General features: G+C 33.9%; 2 protein-coding genes across 2 annotated transcripts; one reads left to right on the top strand and one right to left on the bottom strand.

Annotated features, from left to right (window-relative positions):
- Positions 1–14,632: 14,632 nt before the first annotated feature.
- LOC123563179 (heat shock 70 kDa protein 12A-like) lies at positions 14,633–16,036 on the top strand. Its single transcript, XM_045355819.2, has one exon. It carries the CDS (start codon positions 14,633–14,635, stop codon positions 16,034–16,036), a length of 1,404 nt encoding a protein of 467 aa, XP_045211754.2.
- A 1,249-nt stretch (positions 16,037–17,285) lies between these two features.
- Positions 17,286–18,920, bottom strand: LOC123563180 (heme-binding protein 2-like; the record flags this gene model as incomplete). The annotated part of the gene is made up of 4 exons (XM_045355821.2): positions 17,286–17,457; positions 17,874–18,054; positions 18,357–18,489; positions 18,756–18,920. Coding segments are annotated over 4 exons (651 nt in total), but the record flags the coding sequence as incomplete, so codon positions are not given.
- Between the last annotated feature and the right edge of the window lie 7,786 nt (positions 18,921–26,706).

The raw sequence follows: 26,706 nt of genomic DNA, 5'->3' as shown, positions 1-26,706 counted from the left end.
AATACTATCCTAAAGTTACATTAGTGCATAAGCGTAGCTGTATAAAATTCTGATTAGTGATGTGCTAAATTGTTTAAAGATTGTTAATTTCTGAATTTTGACATCTCAGACGCTTATTAAAATAAAAATAAAATCTTACACATACACATATACTTGTACAAATCCTAGTATCTCGTAAATACGAAACCAGGACTAGCAAGTTTGAGCCGTCGGTCCTACGTACAAAGTTACGATTCTTGAATCGCTCATATAGATAATTACAACATAGAATTATACATGTTTAACCGCTGATGAGTTACAGCGAGTTTCCATCACAACAACAGTTTTCTGTGTTTCTTTCTTTTACCCCATCCGCTTAGCACAGTTCTATGAATCGCATTTTCGATCCCTGGGTAGGACATGACAATTTGGTAGGAGGTATCTGTCCGAAATCATTCGTCCTCCAACTCCGATTTTATGTGGTGAAGTTGAAAGTTACTTGTAGAGGAACACTGGTTGGGTTAACAGAAAACAGCGCTAAACCTAAAGCAAACAAACAATTTTCTTATTATAGTAAAAGAAAGTAGATTTTTTTATGTTTCGACAAGAAAGGCTAACATGTGATAAAAAGAATATTACATTTGTGGCTTTCCACATTGAATTTATTAAACTCGTTGAATAAAATTGATAAAATGCTCGACAGAGCCTCGCATTTTATCATTTTATTCAACTCGTTTTATAAATTCAATATGAAAAGACACTCATGTAATATCCTCTATGTATTGTTACTGTAAGGCCCAACGATCGGCTATGACTTGGCAATTCGTCATATGTCTCGTCAAACAGATCGGCTAAAAAATAAAGGTTTAATTTCTAATAAGCCATCTGATTGGCCAACCTTCAAACGGGTAAGAAACAAAGTTAGTAATTTAAAAAAGCATGCGAAGGAAATGTTTTATAATAACGATTGCTCACTTAAGTTCCAATAATCCTAAACAATACTGGAAAACGGATAAACTATTATTAAAGGGGAAAAAAGGTCGTGAATATATTCCTCCGCTCTCTACGGAAAATGATAACTAAATCCTTTTATTTTACTGATTTAGAAAAGGCAAACTGTTTGAACGACTATTTTACCCCAATCTCAACCACTGATGATTCACAATCTACTCTGCCAAATTTCGTTCAAAAAAGCAATGTAACTTTAGAAAATCTAGTAATACAAGGATATTCTCTCCTCATTAATGACAAATAAAGCAAGCGGACCAGATGACATTACTCACAGAATGCTTAAAGAAAAGAAACTATAACTGTATGTGTGTCCCTATGTATCTTATTTAATAGATCTTTTAAATTAGTAGAAACAATTTATCCTGATACTTGGAAATCAGCAGTTGTTATGCCATTATTTAAAAAATGTAAAAATAGTCCAGTTAATTACAGACATATTTCCTTGATAAGTTGTGTAGGGAAGGTAATGGAAAGAATTATTTTTAAACATGTTCATAATCATTTGCTCTTAAATAATCTTATTTACCCTAAACAATCCGGCTTTTTACCCGGTCATTCCACTGTTTACCAGTTGATAGATATATATCATCAAATATGTCAAGCTTTTGATAAAAGACAGTCTACATGTATGGTGTTTTGTGATATTTCTAAAGCTTTTGCCAGGGTTTGGCACGATGGTCTGATTTTCAAATTACGTCAATATGGTATTAATGGCAAACTTTTGCAATGGATTAAAAACTACCTCTCTAATCGTAATCAAAAAGTTTTTGTAAAATCAACATATTCAAAGGCAAAAAATACCACAGCTGGAGTTCCCCAAGGATCGGTCCTTGACCCTTTATTCTTTCTAGTATACGTAAATGATATAGCAGAAACCTCTTAAGTATAACCCGCCTTTTTGCGGATGATAGTTCTTTTGCCGTCTCTTCCAACAACTTAAATTTTATCGAAAACACTTTAAATAGAGATCTAAGCATATTACAAGAATAGTCCCACCAATGGTTGGTTAACTTTAATCCGAAAAAAAAACTGAAGTAATGTTTTCTCCTTGAGTAAAGACCAGCGTCCGTCTCTCTTTTTTGAAAACACTCAGCTAAATTTTGTTGAACATCATAAACATCTTGGCCTTACCTTTAGTGAGGATGGCAGATGGCATGAACATATATGTAATATTATGTCATCTGCTTCTAAAGTACTTGGCTCCATGAGAGCTCTGAAATTTTAACTTAAAAGAACAACCCTTAATAAAATTTACATTTCCTATATGCGACCAATTCTCGAATACGGTTCAATAGTCTGGGACGGCTGCACAGAAAACGATAAGGCATTGCTTGAAAAATTACAATACGAAGCTGCCCGTGTAGTGACTGGTCTAACGAGATCTGTTTCAATTGAAAGGCTTCTTAAAGAAATAGGTTGGGTATCACTATCAGATAGGAGAAAAATACAGAAATTAGTTACCGTATATAAAGTTCACCGTGGTATTGTGCCAAGCTGTGTAGCAGATCTATTTCCTAATAATGTCGCAAATTCTACTCCATACTCTCTTCGAAACGAATAACAATTATGTGACGATTTCATGTCGAACACATATTTTCCCGAATTCCTTTGTTCCATCTTCAATAGACCTTTGGAATAATTTAGAAGAATCTATAAGGAATGCTGATAATTTAAATATCTTTAAATCTCGTCTTAAAAAACAAATTTAAACTACCTATTGTTCCTAAGTTTTTTCTAAATGGAGAAAGAAGTCTTGCAGTTCATCATGCACGCATCAGAAAACGTTGAAGTAATCTTAATGCTGATCTTTGTGGAAATAATTTGAGGATAAACTCTACTTGTAATTGTGGAAACAGTATGGAGGATGCAGAACATTATTTTTTTAAGTGTCCATTATATAATCACCAAAGAATACAAATTTTTCGCGCGACACGTACGTTTCATCCATTAAGTCTAGATACTCTTTTGTTTGGAAAAGAAACTCTTTCCAATAATTTTCAGCGAAGTTCAGAAATACATAAAGTCCTCTCAACGCTTTGAAAGTAGATAATGAATATATATATATGTGTAAATTAACTTATATATATATTGTATAAAACCCCAATGTCTGTCGGCAATAAGGCAAACGATACTACTTGTACCCACTCCGGATGGCCTTAGCATGCTGAACTCTCAACAACATTTTTTTCCTTCTCTTAAATTCTTTTGTCTTGTTTTCAAACAATATTGACAATTGGTCTTTTTATTATAATCTTCCTTTTTGGTATGTAACCGTCAAGCTGCTATACAAGTATTGTGAAATATTGTCGGGGAGAACCGTTTACTGATGTTGTTAGAACTCGTGGTTCAACCTTTTTGCTACTTTTGATATCATTAATTGTATAAGCATGTATATAATTGCACATGTTATAAAAAAGGAGCAATAAAATATGTTTAAACTAAACTAAACTAAACTAAACCCAATGGCAAGTTTACTTTAAAACAAAGGTATTTGATGAGCTGTCATGCTTGTCAAGAGTTTCAAACTACTTATTACATGATAGTAAAACATTTTGATTATAATTTAGTAATTTAAAGTTCTATTTCTATTGCCTATGGAATTTTAGAAGGTCTATGGGTGGAATTTTGGAAGGTCTATGATACAAAGTAAGAGCCTTATTCATTACCCAAAAGTTATTTGTTTAAATATTTTCATGGAATAAAGCTGTTTTGCAATTTCTAAAATGTATGAGTTAGATGAGAATGATAGTCTGTGATATACTAGTATGTCCTAGTCATTGTGCAAGATTTAATTAGAATAAACAGGATTCTTTCCAACAAATGCAACATAACAGCTGCTTATTCTAGGTAGACATTGATGAATTGGAATATTGTCCTCAAAGGAAAGTTGTTAGGAATTTTAACCAGATTTCAGAAATAATAAAAAGTACAAACTCAAAGGTCATAACTTTTCTGCAAAAAAAGATACCGAAAATATTAATAGAAAGCATCTCTGAAAATTTTCTGGACGGAAATAAAACAAACATTCATATAGAAAAACTAAAAGTTTGTAAAACACCCAACCAGTATCTTTATAATTTACAAGCAACCAATGTACCATATGAAAAACCAACTGCTGCTGTGAAATGGGAATCTTTTTTTGAAAATGAAAACCTAAATTGGAAGAATATTTTTAGCGTACCATTCCTTTCTACCATTGATACAAATCTACGCAGTTTTCAATACAAATTTTTAATGCGTCTGTTGCCCACAAATAAATATCTATTTATCTGTAAGCTGGCCCCCAGTAACCTATGTGATTTCTGCTGCATGAATACAGAAACAATTGAACACATAATATGGGAATGCCCCAAAGTACAAGCCTTTTGGAACAATATTCAAAATCTATTGACTACTAAAGGAAATGACACGTAACTGAATATCAAAGACATATGTTTCGGTGTAACACAAAACAATAAGAAAAATGATGTTCAAAACTTTATAATAATATTATGCAAATATTTTATATTTGAATCTAAGTAAAGCAAAAACATTCCAATGTTTGACTGCTTTGTACAATACTTGAAAGCTAGGATAAAAATTGAAAAAGAAATCGCATTAATGCAAAACAAGTTAGATAGAAATGAAGAAAAGTGGTCTAAGTTCGATGAAATATAATAGCTGACTACACTAAACTTTACAACCCCTAAAACTCTTGTACATATACTAGTATTGAGTACTTACTACTGAAACCAGGAAACGATCACCCCTTATTCCTCATTTTTTAATCTACTTTTTCATTAATCAAAGTTAGAACTCCCAAGCGACATGGCTCTTTTCTTTCTTCTCTACTTCCTTCTCCTTCCTTCCTGTTTTTTTACCTTCCAAAACTCTTTGCATAATATTCGTACTGAATCTGACGTGATTTTGATTCGAAACATGTTAAGTTCATGTTTGTTTTTGACTATATATGTCATTGACATTGTATATAAAATTGCATGTCATATACATGTATGTTATGCAAAGAAAAATAAACCGGGTTACCCAGCTGGGGCCTCAAAATAAACAAAAAACTTTTCTGCAAAAAACACTAAACTTCAATTGGGTATCTTCACAAGCTGATTAACAGGCATGTGAAGTATAATGCACAATCTGAAGAGCCATAATTCTGTTCAACATTGATGGACAATACGTGCACATATTTACATGTTAACATGTCTACAAAGTGCACAACAAAGACAATTTTAAATGCATGATTCAAAAAAATATTTGATATCTAAAACATTTTTATTTTCTTATGATCTATTTTTCATAATGAATAGAAATGCAGCATGCATATTTTGACAAATCATTGTGTAACGTTTCACAATTTTATGCAGAGATACATACATGACAATGACTATTAATAAAAAAAGAAGAATAAGCATATAAATAATACTTAAGAAATGAAATGAGGCTTCATAAAATAATGTTCCATTATCTTTTTTAAGTTTCGTGTTTTGGCTCCACATATGTACAGCATTGTTGACATTCTTAAAACAAAATGGAAATATACTGGCAAAATCTGTTGCAAAACATACGACATTTTAGACTCTTAGACTGATTGGGGAAACAACATGATTTCTGCATTTATCAGCATTGTTGATTCATTTCACAAGTTTGGTTTGGATATTGTTTGGAGCTGACATACACTTATCAGAAACATAGCACCTGACCTACTTTAACCGACCACATGAGCTGCAATTAATGGTCTAAAAGTGAGACAAATCCTAAAAAGCACCAAGAAAGTGTATGGTTAAATGTTCTGTTAGCAGCATTAACTTTAAGTAATCATATTGAATGAAACCTTCAGTACATCTCAATTTCCTAATCTATACACCGTACAGGATATTTCTGAAAACGGTCTATACCCCGTACACTCGTGTCAAATTCATTTGGGTAATACAAAGAAACTGTTATAGTCTGATATCCAGGATTTTTCGTATGAATACTCAATAGAAAATTAAAGAGAATTGCCGATTCAGAATTTCGATGAATCGTCTATTATCTACTTTACTAAAATATGCAAAAAAATAAAGGTTCGACAGTGAGCAAACGGAACATCAGCCTGTTTATAAACTCCCTTGTGCACGTGGATGTATTTCAGGCATAGGAATCATTCCATTTTTGATGAAATTCGCCGTTTACATAATGTTTATCTTAAAGGTGTTGAAATAATGTTAAATCTTACCTGTGGTAATGCAGGTTTTCAAAACACGCCATTATTACAGCTCAATAACTAGCTATATCCGCTGTACGATGTATCACCGTGAAGTTGCAACATAATAAAAGTGTACCTATCAAATAGAATAACAATTTTTAGATTGAAACTGCAAAGCGGTGAGACCTATTATTACCGTATTCTAGAGCTTGCAAAAATATCAGACTTCACAGAAAGACAGATTAATCCGCCGTAAGGTTTTTGCCCGTTTTTTTCAGGTTAATCGACAGATTTTCTTATTGATATAAACTGTTTTCTAAACATTGTTCTACAGTCTGTTGATATTTTCATATATACGTAAATCGATAAGGTTAGAGAATGCGTCATTTCGCATTAAAATTATGTTTTAGGTCTGTTGATCCACGTAGCTAGTTAAGCTAAGCTATGTGTCTGGGATTACATATTTGTCTCAATATTTAATGTAAAATAGACCTATTTTACTTCTTACAAGATAATTAATTGACATTCCTTGTAAATCCTGAATATGTCTAGATATAAGCGGTACTTGACTATTACTTTTAACAGTATTACATCAGTTCCGGATTTGTATTTTGATTGTTGTTGAACTGAAAAATTTACACGAAAGTTGTCATTTTGATAAATGATAAAACCGACTAAAATCTACAGAGTCTTTAAAATAGATTGTTAAGCAAAAGAATAGAATCAAAGCAGTACATAACGAGAATGTATAGTCGGTTAAAAAGCTCATCAGAGCTTATGTTACTTGTAATTGTCTTCCCGACTCAATTATATCTTGTCTTAGAAAATCAAATGTTGGTGTTTGCATGATGTGAAGTTTCTCGATGTTGGCCTACAAATGTGTCCCCGATTAATGAAACTGATTGATTTCATTTCAGCAAAATTGAATCATAGCATAGCAAGGGGGCATTTGCGTCTTCTCCCGACGACTTTCATGTGTATAGTTTTCTTTCTTATCTCAAAATTGCACGGAAGTCGAAACAGCAGGATCTTGATAGATTGAGTTTCTAGCTTAGTGGACCCCACTGTCTTCTACTGTTATTTTAGCAGGGTCGGTCCTTTGTAGAAACTTTTTAACAAGGTTGCGGAGTTTAAAGACAATAGCCCATGAATTAAATAAGTGGGGTTGCAACATTTTTAATGTTTTGGTGTCACGATTAAGTCGTGACATGAACACATTTTATTTCTAGGGTCGGCTAAACAAGAAGATTTCACAGAAATGTGTAAAATTATACAACCTTTGCTCCAAGAATTGTGAAAGTTAGTGTTTTATGTGATATCGTGATAAATTTTGGAAAAAAAAAGATTTTTCGATTCTACTCAATACTTTGAACCTAGCTACATAGAAATACTTCTAAAAGTATATTTTCTAGCTTAAAGACTATGTTAAGAATAAGAGAATGGACCCATGATCCTTATTTGTCAAAACATTATTCTTTATATCTGAAAATTATGTTTTTGATTTGTGGAAGTCGACACTATGGCTCTTCTTATTAAGAAGCCATATTTTTAATACATAACGATTTGTCAAGAACATTATATGTACAATAGATTGGTGAACATAGAAAGTAGTATTGATTAGATCAAGAATGTATATTATTTGTTATTGTCCGCTGCCAACTGTAGATTTGTTCGAAACGCTGTAACATACTGTAATCCGAAGACCTTCATGCAGAGGTACATCCAAGATGGTATACATGTGTAGCTTTTGAATTCTGAATCTTTCTAGAACAGTTCTCACTTATATGCCAATCCTGCTAGAACAAATCATAATTCTCGTTTAATTTATCTATTAAGCCTCACAATTTAGCAGTTATACAAAAAACTTGAAACATAACAAATAATGATAGTCATGCGAGGTGAGCAAATTTAAAATCTTGGTGATCTAATTACTTGGAGAATGATCTTGGAGTTTAACTTTTGAGGTGTTAAATTCTTGGAGTTGAACTTTTCTGGGTGTTGTGCCTGCAGTAAGTGCATTCTGGTACTGTAGGATGTGCATTGCCTGTAGCCGTCTGATTTAACGATATTATTTTTATATCCTTCTAATTTACGCTTGATAATTCTTTTTATTTACTAATTTATCACCACAATTTAGCAGTTCTTGGAAATATGCTTCAACATACAACTATAGAAAAAAACTTGACACACAGCAAACATGAATAATATTTTATTTCAACTATTGGAGATCTGATTACTTGGAGAATAGCGTTTGATACCCTGGTGAGCGGTAGGGCCACAATGACACTTTTGTTTGTTTTATCTTTCTTGAATGATAAGCGCAGTTTGAAAAGAAGGGGAACGCATTTATGTGCACAACGTAGTTATTGTTGAATAAACATGATTTGGAAACGCTAACTTAGTATTGTATAGGTTGTATTTATTAAATTAAATATGGACTAAACTTGAGTAGACCAAGGCATATCCGGCGAATAACGACATTCATGCCTTAAATACCAGCTCCTGTGAAAGTGAAGGTTACATACACACTTCTTACTAGTTCTATAAATATACGTCGGATTTCAATATTTTACGATTTTGACATTTCATATAGTCTGACGTTTTATCGAAGCTGTCATTGAAATTTTCCGGTAGAGCTTTCCGCAAAATATTTTGCGGAATGTTTTACAAGTTCACGGTGGAAGTGACTAAAAAGTGATAGGTAAATACCAACAACGGACAAAGAAACCTATGTTTTCACATCCACTGAACACACTGTCTTACTGAAATTAGCGAAGACCTGTCCTCAGTTTGAAATTTACATCCATTCACTTTTGCAACACAACACGAAACTGTCAAATTTTCTTTATTATAAAGAATGATTTTAGACGAAAAATATTCTAATGGTCGGATTTTATTTTAAAATGCGGCCCTTTACTAAGGTATTGTCTATGTTATGTGAATATGATTATAATCTATAGGTGTACCAGCATTTATTGGTTGTTATATTAAAATTAATTTCAGTTAGTTATAAATTCATATAAAAGCAGTTTAAAAGGCTAGTCTACATGCATTCGGTGGTACAAGTGCGTTAAATAATAATCGCAGATTATTTTACTAGTGCCGTAGGTAAAACGTATTTGTTTACGTCAAAGCATGTATAATTGATTCTAAATGTTTTTTCAGTGTTGTATTGTTCATGATATTTAATTAAATTACGCTAAAATCGTCTGTGTAATGTGCCGGGGAAGTAATTTGTGGCGCAGTTTAAATTACGGTGAACCAATATATCACGTGTTTGAGAGTTTTTTATCATTACACTTCATTCTAACACGATCCGACTCATTTTCCTATTAAACAAAGAAGGCAGAAAACAGTGAATTATTATACAACAAATCACTGTTCTGACGTCACAATTATTACGTCATGGTGTCAAACGGCATAGCGGCGCGCTGGAAAAGAAACCGATTGAAAACGGGCAAATTTTTAATGAATGTCGTCAAGGATGTACTTAAAAATCCTTGGTAACGTGTTAGAATCGAAATAATATATCTCATTTAGTGATTTGCTCTTGAATAAATCATTGTTTGTCGTTCAGATGCGTATTATTATATCACTCGGGCTGCGCCCTCGTGATATAATTCCTTCGCATCTGAACTCCAAACAATGATTTATTCAACGACAAATCACTGGATGAGATATATTATTTCTTAAATAAAATAACGTTGAAATTTTTGCTATGTAAATGGCTGTCATTCGATTAAACTTGACACAGGGACATGTTGAACGTCCAAATATTAAAAGGCGCCCTGTGCAAGTTTAATGTTATTGAACTAAGTTCTTACCAGAACAACATGTTTTTCTTCAGATTATAAATCGAAAGGTTTCAACCTTTCTGTGCTTTTAGCGCTTTGATATCACGTCATAGTCATAGTTACAAATTTGAAATTCATTTGTTGATAAAAACTACTTAAAAGCATATAAAGGTTATGACATGAAAAAGAACATTAAATGTGTTTTTAGAAAATGATCGAATCAAGTCAATACGAAGGATTTATTAAACAGTAGTAATTTAGAAGTCAGTAAAGGAAAAAAGAAGTAAAAGTAAGCAGTAACTGAATTTGACATTATGCTTACTAATGTTTGAAGATGACACTGTCTTGTTTTCATATTCAAAGGAAGGTTTGCAAAATAGACTGTATAACTTGAACCATTATTGTACAACCTGGAGTTATATGTCTGTTGTAATGCTGTGTAAAAAGGGAAACAGACAAGAAGATGTTGATTTTTTATAGTTAATTAAGTTCATTTTTGTCGAGCCCGCTTGCCGAAGCGAAGACATAGTTGTCCAGATGTCTGTTCGGTGTGTGTCCGGATTTGTTTGTCCGGACCATAACTTTGACATGCATGGAACAATCTTGTTCATATTTGGTATGAATGTTAACCTCAGTGAGACGGAGTGTCATACGCAAACTACAGGTTCCTATCTTAAAGGTCAAGGTCAAAGGTCAAATTCAAAAATGACTTTGTCCGGAGCATTTCTTCTTCATGCATTGAGGGATTTTGATGTAACTTGGCACAATTGTTCACCATCATAAGACGGAGTGTTATGCGCAAGAACCAGATCCCTAGGTCTAAGGTCAAGGTCACACTTAGAGGTCAAAGGATACAAGAATGACAACTTTGTCCGGAGCATTTCTTCTTCATGCATGGAGGGATTTTGATGTAACTTGGCACAAATGTTCACCACCATAAGACGGAGTGTCATGCGCAAGAACCAGGTCCCTAGGTCTAAGGTCAAGGTCACACTTAGAGGTCAAAACTCAGATACAAGAATGACTTTGTCTGGAGCATTTCTTTTTAATGCATAGAGGGATTTTGATGTAACTTGACACAATTGTTCATCATCATGCGACGGAGTGTCATGCGCAAGATCCTAGAATTACTTTCCTTTGTTGTTACTATAAATAGCTTATATTTGTAACTTTTTTATTACCGGTCGTAGGGAAAAATCAAGACCACTTTTCTGTAGTACAACATGCATGTTACATCCAGTTTTGAGGTGTATTTTGACCTATCTCAATTGGTGCGGATTTTTGTGTGGACTTTCGAATTTTTTTCTTATTATTATTTTTTTTTTAGATTAACGTTCCTTTGCTGTTACTTTAAATAACTTATATTGTAACTTTTTGCAATCTCTTTTTTATTTGGCATAAATGTTCGCCTTAATGAGACAAGGAGTGTCATGTACAACTCCCAGTCCTTTTGACAGCTAGCGGGCTTGACATATTGCCTGTGGGCATCTAGTTGTGACAAAGTTCACATTCTTAGGTGTCACTTTGTCAGCTAATGATTCAATTGTTTAATCTCAGAAATCTTTGTCTAAAGCGGTATTTGTATTAAACTCATTGCTCGATATTTTGCATATGAGTAAATCAGAAAAAAATCGTTCTTTTTCAAGTATGGGGTTTTCATAAAGTTTTCCTGACATTGAAAGAACTGAAATTTGTTTTAGGTGTTAATAAACTTCCAACCTAGTCGTTCATAGCGAGCTTGGAAAAGCTCCCCTATTTGTTTTGAAAAACATAAACATAATTAGGTTTTGGCATAGAATTTAGAAAAGCACAGATTCATTAATGTATAAACTTTTCAGTATAAAGGATGATCTTGTGATCATATAAAAAAGTGATCAGTTCAAGTAAAATATCTGCTTGAGAATTTAGGTTATGCAATTTATAGATTGAAATCATAACCTAGAAAATGAAAGAGTCCACGAAGGCACTATCTTCTGTGAATAATGAAATGTCGCGCAAAAATGTAAACATTCGGAGATTTATAAGTTATTAGCTTTGTATCGGGAAATATGCACGAGTTCTTTAGCGGAAATATTGCGCGACTTTAGGAGAACTATTTATAGCTTTTCTGCAAAAATATCCTGACCTCACGACATTATCACGTCATGATGCGATGCACGCGACGCTGCGCGGGCAAACGGAATATAATTTTGTTAAAACCATTAAAATGCATTAAATAAATAGAAAATTTGTTTGTTTCAGTGTAAGATAGAAATATATTTCACTCGTAAACACCATAATTTACATTTTCACTCGTGGCTGCGCCACTCGTGACAATATTGCATTTTAGTTTTCACTCTATAAAATATATTTCGACCTTACACTAAAACAAACAAATACCCTCTGTATATACATATATTTATCTCAGTTTTTAAATATACGGATCTTCAAAACACGGTAGTCAATGGGGGTTTGGATAAAGATTTTTCAACAATAGACTAGTCCTATCTGATATTATAAAATATTATTTCAAGCTATTGTTTTAATGATTTAAGTGTTTGCTTGTCGCTAAAAATAAACGTGGCTGTTTTGTTCAATAGCTGGACACATTGTATTCATAACACACTTGAATTTATTTATACTAGGCTAAGCACAATAGTCATCCAAATCATGAATTATTAAATCTTGTTTAAGGTATGATTTTTGAAATCACTCTAGCCAAAATCAAGCACAATACCCCATCTTTTTCATTTGCTCAAAAGTCTCGACATGGTTTAAATTAGCTTGATATCTTAAAATTAAGGTTCAGAACTGTAGGAAGCATTTTCACATTGGCGAGGGGAGGCACACATCATTATGAAAATCAGCTAAAATTGACTCGCTGTCAAAAAATTGCCAAAAATAATTACCATTATCTGTCAAATCATTGGGGAGGGGGGGGGGGGGCTTTTTCCTACGGCCCTGAGATTAACTTTAATATACGTTGTAGAAAACAGTGCACGCCCGCTTAGCTCAATAGGGAGGGCGCAGATCTACGAGAGCACATTTCTACGGATCTCTGGTCCGCGAGTTCGGTCCCCAGGCGGAGCGTATGTTCTTTGTGAAGATTTAATAAAAAGACATTCGTCCTCAATCTCTGTTTCATGTGTGGAAGTTACTTGCGGAGAACAGGTTTGCACTGGTACAGAATCCAGGAACACCGGTTAGGTTAACTGCCCGCCGGTACATAACTGAAATACCGTTGAAAAACGTCGTTCAGCCCAAAACAAACAAAACTAAATAGTTTCGAACATGCAGTATCACCTTAAAGGAGCCAGCTTTATAAAAGATATATGATTTAATGACATAATAGAAGACGTATAACCATTCAAACCATTCGAATCAGATAAACAATTGATAAATTGAAGAGTTCAATTCAAGATTCAATGACTTGAGTAACATGATACCATTTTATACCATGTTATTTCAATAGTCTAAACTAAATCTTTGGTATTGATTCAAGTTTATCATGACCTAGTAAACATTATTTAGCAACTAATAGATAGAGCATGATTGAATATTGTAACCAAGGCTGTGCTTTGATACAAACATATATTTTCATGATATTGAAATGAACCGCACAGTTGTGATGTTTGGACAAACATCACAATTTTAAGGTAAGGAAATCTTAATACTCTTTTGACATTAATTTGAAGACCATGCAAAAGCTCACTATAAAAAATCTCGATAAGAAACAAAGCACTTGGCATATCATGACATTAATTTGATATTTAAGGCATCTGTTTTAGAGCTTTTAGTACTCATATTTTTTTAAACATGCTTATTTCGGATTCTTGTTTTACTAAATATCTTTTGACATTTCGTAAACATCAATGTTATAAAAACTAATTCAGGAATAAAGTTAAGAAATGTACGGAGGTCGAGTTATAATATGTGGTAATATATTATGTAACATAATATTATGTATATAACATACTATATAATATTATATATTTTTCACTTTCGAGAGACGTATATAGCGTTAAAATGTAAGGGCATATTAGACCTGACTTATAGCACACCATTATATTAAGCATTAGAAAAAGACTATCGTTTCAAACAATTTGAAAGAACACTATCAAATACAACTATTTCAAAGAAGAATTTCATTTTAACAATGATATATTTGTAATAATACTTCAAATTATCAATAGGATTAATACATTTTCTAACATTTTATCAGTACAGAGTAGCTGGAATGCTGACACTGGAAAATGGTTTTCAAATTTCAGATAATCTCTAGCACTTGGAAAACATTATGGCTCAGGGTGCAAAACCCAAATTTCAACGAAATCTAAGAAACACACGAAGAATGCTTGAAGATCTCCAAGTAGGAGGGGAAAAAGGGCAAAAAAATGATGATAACAAACCCTCGGTTGTGATAGCAATAGATTTTGGCACAGTTAATTCTGGAATTGCATATTCTTTCAAGAAGCATGCAAATGAGATACATACAGCAAATCATGGTTGGTTTTTTGAGGAAGACAAAGTTCCTACAGTTCTACTACTTAATCCTAATGAAACGTTCAATTCTTTTGGGTATGAGGCTCAGAGAAAATATTTTGAACTACCACCTACTGAGAGAAAACGTTACTTCTACATAAAAAACTTTAAAATGTCAATATACGCACAAAACAAAATTAATCGCAATATGATGATAAGAGACAGTTCAGGCAGAAAGGTCAGAGCATTGAGAGTATTTTATTTGGCAATAAAAAATATGAAAGAACTTGCTGAATTTATTATTAAGAAATCAACGATCGGATACAAGAAAGACGACACCCTATGGGTCATAACTATTCCTGCAATATCGTCGGATTCTGCAAAGCAGTTTATGCGGGAGGCATCTATTGCTGCAGGCATCCCTAATGATCAATTGAAATTTGTCCTAGAGCCGGAAGCCGCCGCTTTGTATTGTAAAGATCGGCTTATGGCTGACACAGTTCCTGTTGGGTTCAAGTACATCATAGCTGACTTGGGAGGTGGAACAACAGATATCTGTGTGCATGAAACAGTAGCAGATGACAAACTTATAGAAATATATCGAGCAACCGGAAAACCTGTAGGTGGTAGCAGTGTTGATAAAGAATTTGAAAAATTTATGGGTGATCTGATTGGGGAAATTGTGTGGACCGAATTTTCATCTGAATACCCGTCTGTCCATGTTAGATTTATGAATGAATTTCAGGTGAAGAAAAAGCATTTTACATTGGACAAAGATGCAATTACATTGCGAACTGACACTGCACTCATAGATCTCATAAAAACTAGAACAGGAAAAACTTTCCATCGCATAATAAGAAATTCAGTGTATGCTGATAAAGTAGGGTACTCTCCTTCTTACGATGAATTCGTCATTTACAGAGAAGTCATGGAACAGTTTTTTACACCATCTGTGAATAGTATTACAGAGAAAATAAGAAAGGTATTAGAGAATTGCCGAGAAAGTAACATACAAACAATACTTCTAGTAGGAGGTTACAGTGAATCGCCATATCTAAAGGAACGAGTTGAGACTGAGTTCAACGATTTAAGAGTTATCTTTTCAGTAAATTCTAGATTGGCGGTGTTAAATGGAGCAGTCATGATGGGATGGAATCCGAATCATATCATACAGCGTAGGTCAAGATATACATACGGATTCAGTGTTATGTGCCCATTCGTAGACGGGAAGCATCCAAACTATCTCAGGTACATACAAGATGGAAAAGTTTGGTGTTGTAAGGTATTTGTAAAGTTGATAGAGAAAGGTCAGCTGTTGGAGTACGGACAAACATTTAAACATAAGGGAGATAATACAGCCATTTCTCAAGAACTGAAACACAAAGAGAGATATACCGCCGTTTATCGCTCTACAAAAAAGTGTCCGGAGTACTGCACAGAGGAGCATGGGTGTAATCTGATAGGAAACATTATAAAATATCCACCGCCGGAAGGCTGGCCTGATTACTGGGTGGGTGAGTCATGTCTCATAGTAGGGGAGACAGAGTTTACTGTGAAAGATATTAATCTAACAACTGGAAAGGAATATATGACCCGATTGGACTTCTTGTAAATGTTAGCAAAGTAAATAGCAACTACGGATGAAATGGGTAATTTTGTCATTACTCACAATGGTCATTTTGTCAAATGTTTGCTTAAATCAAAGAACGAAATAAATAAAATCTTCAGAGTCACTCACTTCTCCGGAGCTCGAGACTGATTGATTTGCAAGTCAAGAGGGTGTTTCCTTAGGGAATGAAGATAATCTATCTGGAGCTGCATGACTGTTGCCCTGCAGAATTAATAAATGCATTTTGAACATTTTGGGTTTGCATGTACACAGTTCCTTTTCCTTAGCAGAATAATGTTAATTTGAACATTGTGAGATCTGATACGAAGATCAAGCGATGGGAAACATTGGCTTTTGTACAATTTGTCATACAATTGTTTGTACTTGAAGAGTGTGATTGCTTTCTTTGTTATTAACTTTCATGTAGATGTTAGATTTTTAAAAAAATTATTCTAGAAAAAAGAAAACAAAGAAAGATACATCACAAAACATGATGATACATTTTTTCTTTCAAAAAGATTTATTTCAGAGAAGTATAAGTATATAATGATTTTAAATCTCGTATTTACAAATGTGTTGACTTTATATGTTCCCCTACAAGTAGATTCTTTAGTATAAAATGTTTTCTGATCTTTTTTAAATTTTATTTTACTCAATTTCTACACCTGCTCCAAAAGTATACTTCTTTTGTAGACTTTTCTAAACTTTAGCAAAATTGAGTAACGTATGTTGTTATTAACATTGATAACAGGTAAAATGTAATTGTCAGTGCTTTTGGATAATCAACAAGGCACAAAAGTTGTAGTGTAGAGCCAGTGAAAGCAGAGCAATCGACACGCATTTAATACAACTTTTGTAGAAATCAACGAGCAAACACTGGTGTTTTGGACCAATGTAGGCAAATTGACATCTGCTTTGGAGATAGGTCCAACATTCAGCCGAAATCAGGCATTGACGTTTAAACGGCATGTGTTGGAAATTATATCGGACCGATATAAGTTTGCAATTTTGTAAACAATTTCGATCCGATGATGGCCTGTTATGTTATGTACATGTACTGCTTGCTGGAGGGTTATTTAGGTGCAATACGAAAGGTCTATTACCATGGTTTTTGGCAAACAAATTCAAACATTTTTGTCAAATGTTATCAGTTTATTTCAATATAAAAATAAAAAGTAAAGTCTATACATGAAAACTCTTTAACCGGCTCCTTATAAAAAAACATTAGACTATAGCTGAGTCCTTGGGCATATCAACTGGCACGGAGCCAGACCTCGTTATGTCTGTTAAGAATCTGGAAAGGATTGTCATATCCGGCGGAATAGTAGGGGTTTGCTATATATTTGCTGGAGTCGTTGATGTCTTCCGAAAGCTTTATAATATTGTTCTGTATGTCTGTGCCATTCAAATATCCACCGAAAACCCTGAAAGTAAAAACGATAACTTGTGACTTCCACGGCCGCAACTCAACAAACAGTTTTGTTGCTTTCTACGTAAAGTGAAGCTTAAGAGAAAGCATAATAACTACATATACATAGTTCAGTAACGCAGTGCCATTATTTTGTTTTGGTACTGTAATGTCCGTTGTAATTTTCTATAAAAACTGATACGACGTTTTTCCGTTAACACTTCTCTCTTTGGTTACCTAAATGAAAATTATGCGCTGTAATATTAAAATTCATTGAGAGTTTTCATGTTTTTGTTTTTGTTTGGTTGACGAAACAACCAGACACAGTTTCGATCAAGACCTGTCACGACGACGTGAGACGAACCAACAATGTCAGATTTGCGGAGACAGGGTGATTTTTATTACTGTATTGGATCAAAGTCACATTCTTACCTGACGTAAACGCTCATCTCTGGCATGGTAGTAATGTTAATATCTTGAGCAGTTGGCTGTGGGGGTGATTTCTGCAGGTCAAACGGTATCATAAACTGAAAAGTGAACGTGCTTTCACAATCTGGACCTTGACCATGTAAAACTGTCTCCACAACCGGGGCTGTCATTGGTATTTTCATATCTGTAAAGAATGCATTAACTAGTATTATATTCAATGTTGTATTTCATATCTGAAATGGTTATATTTGAAAATACTTGAAGAATTTATTTCATGTGAATACTTATGCAATTTATAGTTATTAGTTGCATTGAGTCAGTATGAAGTAAGATAACATTAAATCATGTTCCGTACGAAAGTACGTGGGATTACATGTAATTTGTTGTGTTTGATGTGTTTTATATACCAAGCACTACGATGACTGGAAACATACACCATGTTTTACTGTTTGTTGAGAATAAATATGGTGAATACAAAATACTTGCGTTCAGTGTTGTTTCCAGATATATAGTAAAACAGTTTGTCAAATAGCTCCTTCCTGTCCTGTTCAGTAAAATCCATTTTCTTTATTTGTGTAGAAACCCACATTGATGGTGCATACTTTCGAAGTTCATATGTCTAAAATAAAATAAATGAGGTTCATTACAAAATCAATACCGCGCTAAATACTTTTTCGACATGTTTATCTAATGGTCTTCCCGGGTTGGGGACTATATACTGATTCAAAAAATCTTCCTATGATGATGACTGTTGACATAATTAAATGTTCTTTAGAAACTGAGCTTAATTAGGTCGTTTCAACTAGGAAGAGAAATGTAAGACAAAGCAAATTCATAAAAGCGATGTTACAATTAAAGGATACATTTTGAAAGGGAGGCAACTACCTTAAATGTCTCAATTACTGTAAATCTTGGACAGTCTAATTTATGACAGAAGGCCGGCTCCTCATTAGTACCGTAGACCTCTTCTGACGCATGTGGGAGTCCCTCAGTGAGCTGACTGGTGCCAAGACATATGCAGCATATTGCGAAGTTCAGAAAATTTATCTTTCAATCTAAAATCAAATGTTATTTCGCTGGTATATTAAAACTATATTATAGGTGACTTGAAAATTATCGGTACAAGGTTAGCGTCTTTTGTCAGTTTATTTCAATAGATACAGAACCGATATGAGAGGACAAAAATAAATCAGAAGATAAAATGAAATCAGTGATAATGACAACAAACAGGAAAAACAAAAACAAACAAAAAACAATGCAAAGACAAACGAAGCCAACGTGATAAGAAAAGTCCCACAAGGGTAATAAAACTGCGTCTCTATTCCTCACTTGAACCGGTCTTTGATATAACATGAGCTAAAACCGTCAACTAGTTTGTAGAATAATTTGCTAAAATAAGTCATAAATATTTTGATACAATTTTTCACCAAGCTATCTTTGAAAAGGCAAACCAAAAATTTAGCATTTAGAAATCTAAGACAACAATTATGATTTCATAAGTTTAGCAATTACATACACAGGAAGTGTAGAGAATGACGATGCTTAATGTCATAGTTTCTGAATAGACAAGACCTTGGAAAATAATTTAATATGTCATTTTGATTACTTCAGCAGAAGAAAATTAAAGTTAAAATATTTCAAATGGATATTCTTAAACAATAAGAAAGTATTATTACGACGAACGAACTATTATTACAATAACTTATCACATGTTTGACGTCGCGGGAGTGAAATAAAGCCATTAAATAAAAACGATAATACACTAGTGTAATAAAGCTTTGACGTCGACGTCGTTTATAGTATTGGAAACGTTGATAAAATTGACTTATTTATATAGTAAAAGAAAGTCGAATTTTTGATGTTTCGACAGGAAAGACTAACATGTGATAAAGGAATATTACATTTGTGACTTTCCATATTGAATTTATTAAACTCGTTGAATAAAATTGATAAACTCGCATTTTATCATTTTATTCAACTCATTTAATAAATTCAATATGAAAAGACACTCATGTAATATCCTCTATTTATTAAATTAAAAAAAAATCAGATACTCTACTCACATATTCGTCTGTTCGAAACAGGTCTTTCTATTGACTTTTGGCAGTTGAGGTGTTATATTTATGCAGACTTGTTCAAGTCTTACATAAATTTTCAAATATAGTCACGTGTGTTCTAAGCTGCTAAGTCACGTGTACAACCAGTAAGATAACTTTGAACACTTTCCCAAGAGCAAAGTCGAGGTTTTTACTTATTGAAAACGTGACTGATAAGGAAGAATTGCCTATTTTTTTCAAAGTAGGCTTTGGCTTGAAGAATGTCTTTCGGCAATAGTTAAAATTTAATTCGTGATTGAAAGTTTCAGTCTATATTTAAAGTTGTGTACTACGAAATGTTAGTCATTTACTTGGCGATCGGCAAAACTGCATTTTCCGCTACTTTCTTTTCAATTAAGAATTATGTTAATCTGGGCAAAAATGTAAACATAAGACATTTCAGCATTTTAAAGGTCATTATTACATGTCTATCAGTTGCTATATTTTTGAGCTTTTTGGAAGAGGTTAAAATACCTTTTGTGATAAAGTTATGTGCAACCTTTTTTATACATTGATATGTATGCTGTTAGATTAAACATGTGCATGTGTCCTTATTGCTTGAATAGTTTTACATGTCTAATTATTTCATTCGACTGTTTGGCCTAAATTTCAAATAAAGAACCAAACTTTGCATTGTAATTTTTGAGAAATCTGCATTCAAATATCATAATTATATAAGAACAATGAAACAAGCTGCTTATGTAAGAAAATGTACATACTACAGAAATTAAAAAAACGCATCATTTAATTATGAGCGACTTTGTTCTAGGAAGATTTTTCTAGTATGTATATTTATCATATATAAATACTGATAGCAATAGTTTTTTTACAACGCTGCTTGAAGCATGACTTCCGCTCATGAAACTTTCATCTTGGGTATGCAGTAATTTGATCACCTGTAAGAAATATTTGGACATCCGTTAAAGTGAAGGCACCGTTAAAACAATACTTTGGTTTTTGATATTTCTTTGTTAAGCGCTTTTGTAGGTGGCGTTGACGTAATCAAAAACGTTTACGTGGTGATATTTTCATACGCGGTGCTATGTAATATAGTCTGTCCTGTATACTGTCATTGACTCTCCTGCACCGAAATAACAGAAAGATGTCTGATCATTTTAGCCTTATGACGCTTTTTTTTTTCTGAAAAGAACACAAGTCGATAACGACGCTAAATTTCGGATAATTTTAAAGAACAGACACGTGTGTACTTGGATACGTATCAGTCACGTGTCAGTCCATACACTGGCCAACCAGGCTATAATGGTAAAGGTGAACGATCCAGGACTACGCTAATTAATCAACTAAGACCGCTTTTAAGGACGATCAACCTGGATTTCAATGCAAAAGCAAGCCAACCCGATGCTCTCGTTGGCAATACCTAGATCGCAAAAAAATAATTCGTGGGGCGAAAACAAGAACGCTAATTAGCGTCTAATTGCCTCGCGAACCCCCCATTATGTACCCTTTCTCAAAAGACAGAAACCTGTTTTTCTCTATATCTGTATGCTATTTTACACAGTATTACCTCTCCTGTAGCAAGTTTTAATGATGAAAGAAAATTTTCTCAACATTGAAATCGCAAACAGTTTATACAATAAGAAAATAACGTCACCTTGTAGGTGAAGCATGTTGGAGTTGGGGTCTAGTCAATAGTTTAGATTCCATCGTTCGATACATGTTCCAGTAAAATGTCTCCTAGTGCGAATAAACTTGTAAACTCACCGTTTCAGTGAAATGATATTTATAATACGCACTTTTATCGTGCACAGTGACCTAGCGGTTAAGATAACCGCCTTTGGGAAACGGGAGGTCGGAGTTTAAAAGTCTCATTGAATGTTTGATCAGATCAAGATTTTACAGTTCATTGTTCCAGAACGTTTATGTAAACTGTTTTCATCATTTATATAATAAAACTACACATGGTTCCATCCTTTGTGGCTTGAAAACTGCCGATATATTTGGACAGGTGCATCTTTGGTTCAGCTGTCTGCAGTTGACAACAAGGTTAACTGTTCCACGAAGGACTACTTTAGTCTATATCTATCACAGAAAAGTGTCTGGAACAACAAACTCGCAAATGTGTAGCTCTTAAATACCTTATTCCGACCTGTCTCGACGGGACCGTATTACGATAGTTCCGAAGCCATCGAATCCCAATGGATACTTTTTACCTTGCTTTCTGTATGGAAACATTTTAGCCGCGCCATGAGAAAACCAACACAGTGCGTTTGCAACCAGCATGGATCAAGACCAGTCTGCGCATCCGCGCAGTTTGGTCAGGATCCATGCTGTCCGCTAACAGTTTCTTTAATTCCAGTAGCGAACAGAATGGATCCTGACCAGGCTGCGCGGATGCGCAAACGCACTATGTTGGTTTATCTCTATGAGCACGGCTCATTTGTAATTGTAAATTGTTGGCAAGCTGAGTCGTGTTGAGATGCCGAAAGGAATTTCATCATATTGCAATATATAAACCCAAAGAGACTCTAACTGAAAGTTGTTTATTCTTTGTGTAACTGCTAGACAATATAACAGTATTATTTACTTCTTAAATCTTTCAGTGTCAGTTATTTAGAGCATGACACACGGACCGCTGACTGGCTTTTATAAAAAGTTTACCTTGTAATAATGTTATGTTACACGACATTTCATGTTACAGTGTATATAAACGAATTCAAAAATATATTTGGAATTCGTAATTTATGCTGCTTGCAAGGTTGTTCTGTATTTAGCCTACATGTATCGCGGTAAACAGATTACCCCAAAAGCTATGGCCCTTGAATTTATTTCAAATTTAGAAAATTATCTATGCTCCCTCAATCACTTGAGTATTTATTATTTCATATCTACGTATATAGAATGTTAATCTCAAGGTCAAGTTTGATAACCAGCCAGTTTAGATAAGTTTTTCCAGAGTTATAACCCACTGATTTAGTGAAAATTGCAAAAATTGGCATTGTCCCCTCAATGAGTGTTTTAAAATCCGGATACGGACGCATTCTGCGATTGTTTTATTTCATTTGATTGATATATTTTGGTAAATACTATTCTATTGTCCAGTGCATGTATACTTATAGCAAACAAGTTATATACGTTAAGATACAAGATACAAGAAGCTTTATTTCACGTCGGATACAATATAACAAGTTAACATTAGCTCATGAGCTATTTTCCGACAAGTATAATATTATATAAAACAGAGATGAACAACGATAAAGCATCTAAAAAGGAAGACATAATAATGTGCTTAAGCATATTTAAAACATATATGTTAAGTTATAACATCAGATGCTTGCACGTATTTTTAAATGTCTATGAAAAGGCGGTCAGTACTGTACAAAAATCTATTCACTGCCATAAAGAAAATCAAAGTACTGAAAGTACAGAAAGGCTGGCTACCACAAAACACTGGATGAAATCTGTGCGGGAAAGATGTTTGCAAACTCTTAGATATTATGGGTTTTCCATATCAAACTAAGGCGAGCATAGGGTATTGATGTGATGAACCATCTTGATTAACTTGTGAAGGATATTACAGACTACAGATGGTGAAAAAAATACATTGTGTTTGCTTCATTGGGGATAACATAATTAGTGAGACAAACGTCACATAATGCTCACTTGGAAATCTGAAACGATAAAATTTAATATCTTACAAAAAAGTCAGGTTCCGAGAACGTAATCCAATCAAACCACATAGGATAATGAACGAAATTCATAGTTTATTCGAGAAACGTAGTTTATCAAATGTAAATTATGGTTTACGGTCGATATATTAGGATTAAAAAATCAACCATGAATTTCGGATGTGAACCTGCGTTTACGAATCTTGAACCCCTGTATACGAACATGAGCCTAGGTCTATGATCTTGAACCATACTTTACAGACGTGACATGTACGGAAATCGTCCAATAATTACATGAACCCAGGTTCACAGTCGAAAAACTAGGATTAACGATGGATAAACTAGGTTTTTCAAACTTAAAAGCATGTAAACCTATTCTTTCGAGAGAAAACAAAGGATAACGTCGTAAACCATAGTTCACAATCGTATACATAGGCCCACGTTTGTAAACCCAAGTTAAAGTTCAATCGAGAAACCAAGTTTATCGAACGTAAACATGGGTTCAAGAGCGTAAACTATGGTTTACGCCTGTTGTCCTATGTTTTCGCCCGAAAATATATGTTAGTATTTGATAATCCTAGTTTTTTCGACCAAGAATGTAATTATTGGATTATTGGATTGCCGCGAACCATTGTTTACGGGCGTGAACCTATGTTTACGACCATGAACTTGGGTTTACGAGATGAACCATAGATTACGAACGTGAACCTTTGTTTACGTTCAGTAAAATTGGTTTCTCGGACAAAACTATGATGTCGTAATCCTATGTTCACGAGCATGAACGTATGTTTACGGTCGTAAACCCATTTTCACGGTCGTAAACTTAAGTTCTCGATCGTTAACATATGTTCACGTTCGTAAACTATGGTTTACACTCGTGAACCCTGGATTACGCCCGTAAACATAGGTTCGCACTCGTGAACTTAGATTAACGACCGAAATTCATAATTCAGTTGAAAAAAAAAATCTAGTTATAAACCTGGGTTCACGGGCGTAAACTATGGTCAACGCCCGTTATCTTATGATTCGCTCGAAAATATGGGTAAGTATTCAAAAAACTTGGTTTTACGGTCGAAAAACCTGCTTTATCGATTGTTGATTCTAGTTTTTTTATCATGAACCTGGGTTCACTTTTTTATTAGGCGTGCCATAACCGATTATATATGTTTATAATGAAGCAATAATAAACATTGAGGGTCATAATATCAGATAAAGTATAAAGGTATAAAGGTAACAAGCACAACATCTATACTTCGATATGCAAAGCCACCCCCCCCCCCCCCCCCAACACACACACACAAACACACGCACACACACACACACACACACAAACACATCATGTATGAATGTATGAACACTGATCAGATGGGGTGGTTTTCTTGTCGGTATGAGGGAAACCCGCTACAAACCGGACTGTTAATGATTATGGTCTAGTCCTGTTCCTTCCCTAACACAATGATTAGGAAAATTGACGGACCGGAATAGTGTACCTCCTTTTTTTGAAGAATATTCCATTCCTACCATAAGGCTACTTTAACTAATTTTTCAGGAAGGCGTAGGTTCAAGCCCCACTAGGATCAAACTTTGTTCATTATATTCCTTTTTTCAAGTAAGATAAATTGGGGGTTTTTTTCGGCGTGCCGTATTAAGCACGATTTTATGACCTCGTATGACCTCATGCCGCCTGAATAATGTACCAATCGGATTGCTTGGTAAGGTATTCTCGGTATTTTCAGCCATAATGACAGATTTAGTCGCGCTGATTGGAGAAGAGGATAAAAATGCTTCACTCTGAGTCATGTGTGACACTGAGTGAAATGACAACGCGTTCGTCATCTATAACCTCTATAAGTACAGCACCATCGGGTTGTATGCGTACCACTTGAACAGGTGTGCGTAACCAAATATTCATCGGCTCATCCGGACATATTTCTGTTTTGTTAAGTTTTCTTGTTAAGTTATTTCTGTTTAGTTAAGTTTCCTTTCAACAATTTCTAACCAGTGCAAATCATTACTAACCTGCAACAACATGTCCGATACTGTTAAATTTTAGACTCTAAATTTTAAATTAATCTTTCCAGTGAAAACAGTACTGTACATATTATGAATGATAGACAAATTTGATAATAAGCTGAAGTAGGGTAAGGGTTCATGTTGCTTCCAACAATTCCAGAAATAAAGTATAGAACGTATTTCAATATTGTTTGCTTACTGTTACCATCTTTTAAGCACCAAAGTGAGCTTTTGTGATTGTTTGGTGTCCGTCGTGTCCCTCCACAATTTCTAAACACAATCTTCTTCAGAACTACTGTCCTCATTTATACAAAACTTCACAGAAGCCCCTTTCAACATTGCCAAAAGATTTAAAATACAGGTTTCTGCCCATATATAACTTGTGCTTCAATTACATCACGCCGACCATCTTTTTTAAAGATATTTCTTGTTATCAATACTTATTATCATTGATTTGTCGTACAAAAGCGGAAATGTTTCATTTGATTAACCATTTCATGCTGTTTAAATGAATATAACCTGAAGGGTGAATGATTAGACATCTTTGAAAATACTTTGTTACATTTTGTAAAAGTTCTTGATTTTGCATTTATTCTTTAGTTTACAAAGTTTGGAAGAAATGTAGGTAGGTTTTACTTCTGCCCTATGGTTCTTTTTGAATGCAGAGAGCAAGGCTATAATTCTTAAGAGTTGTAGCTTAATTTCTGTCCGATTAAATTCTCATACTCGAGGCTCCCAAGACAAATTGTTATCGACAATTTTATTTTGTGTTTTATAATTGTTACGCAATACTTTGAGGTTTCATTTAAAAAAAATATGAGGTAAAATGACTTCTCTGCATTCGTTTTGCGCAATGGCTATCACTTTGAAATTTGTCTCTGTTTCAGCTGGAGGAAAGAACATAATTTATACAAGATTAACAAATAAAAAAACAATCAAACAACAACGACACGGTAAAAGTCGTTTAAAAATGCAACACAGTGCGAAACAATGTTAACTTCAGGACTGTATCAATTAATACATGTGTTAAACATTACCGTTACGGGTCCACTATCTTAATATAACCTGAAATACAGTTGAAAACGTGTGTTTAAACAAAAT

This window comes from Mercenaria mercenaria, chromosome 2, assembly GCF_021730395.1.
Source record: "Mercenaria mercenaria strain notata chromosome 2, MADL_Memer_1, whole genome shotgun sequence".
Classification (NCBI taxonomy): domain Eukaryota; kingdom Metazoa; phylum Mollusca; class Bivalvia; order Venerida; family Veneridae; genus Mercenaria; species Mercenaria mercenaria.
Note: the sequence above shows the minus strand (reverse complement) of the source record. Positions and strands in the feature narration are given on the sequence as shown.

What these genes read in the sequence shown, in the direction of transcription:
- LOC123563179 (XM_045355819.2), top strand. Translation starts at nt 14,633, where the DNA reads ATGATGATAAGAGACAGTTCAGGCAGAAAGGTCAGAGCATTGAGAGTA.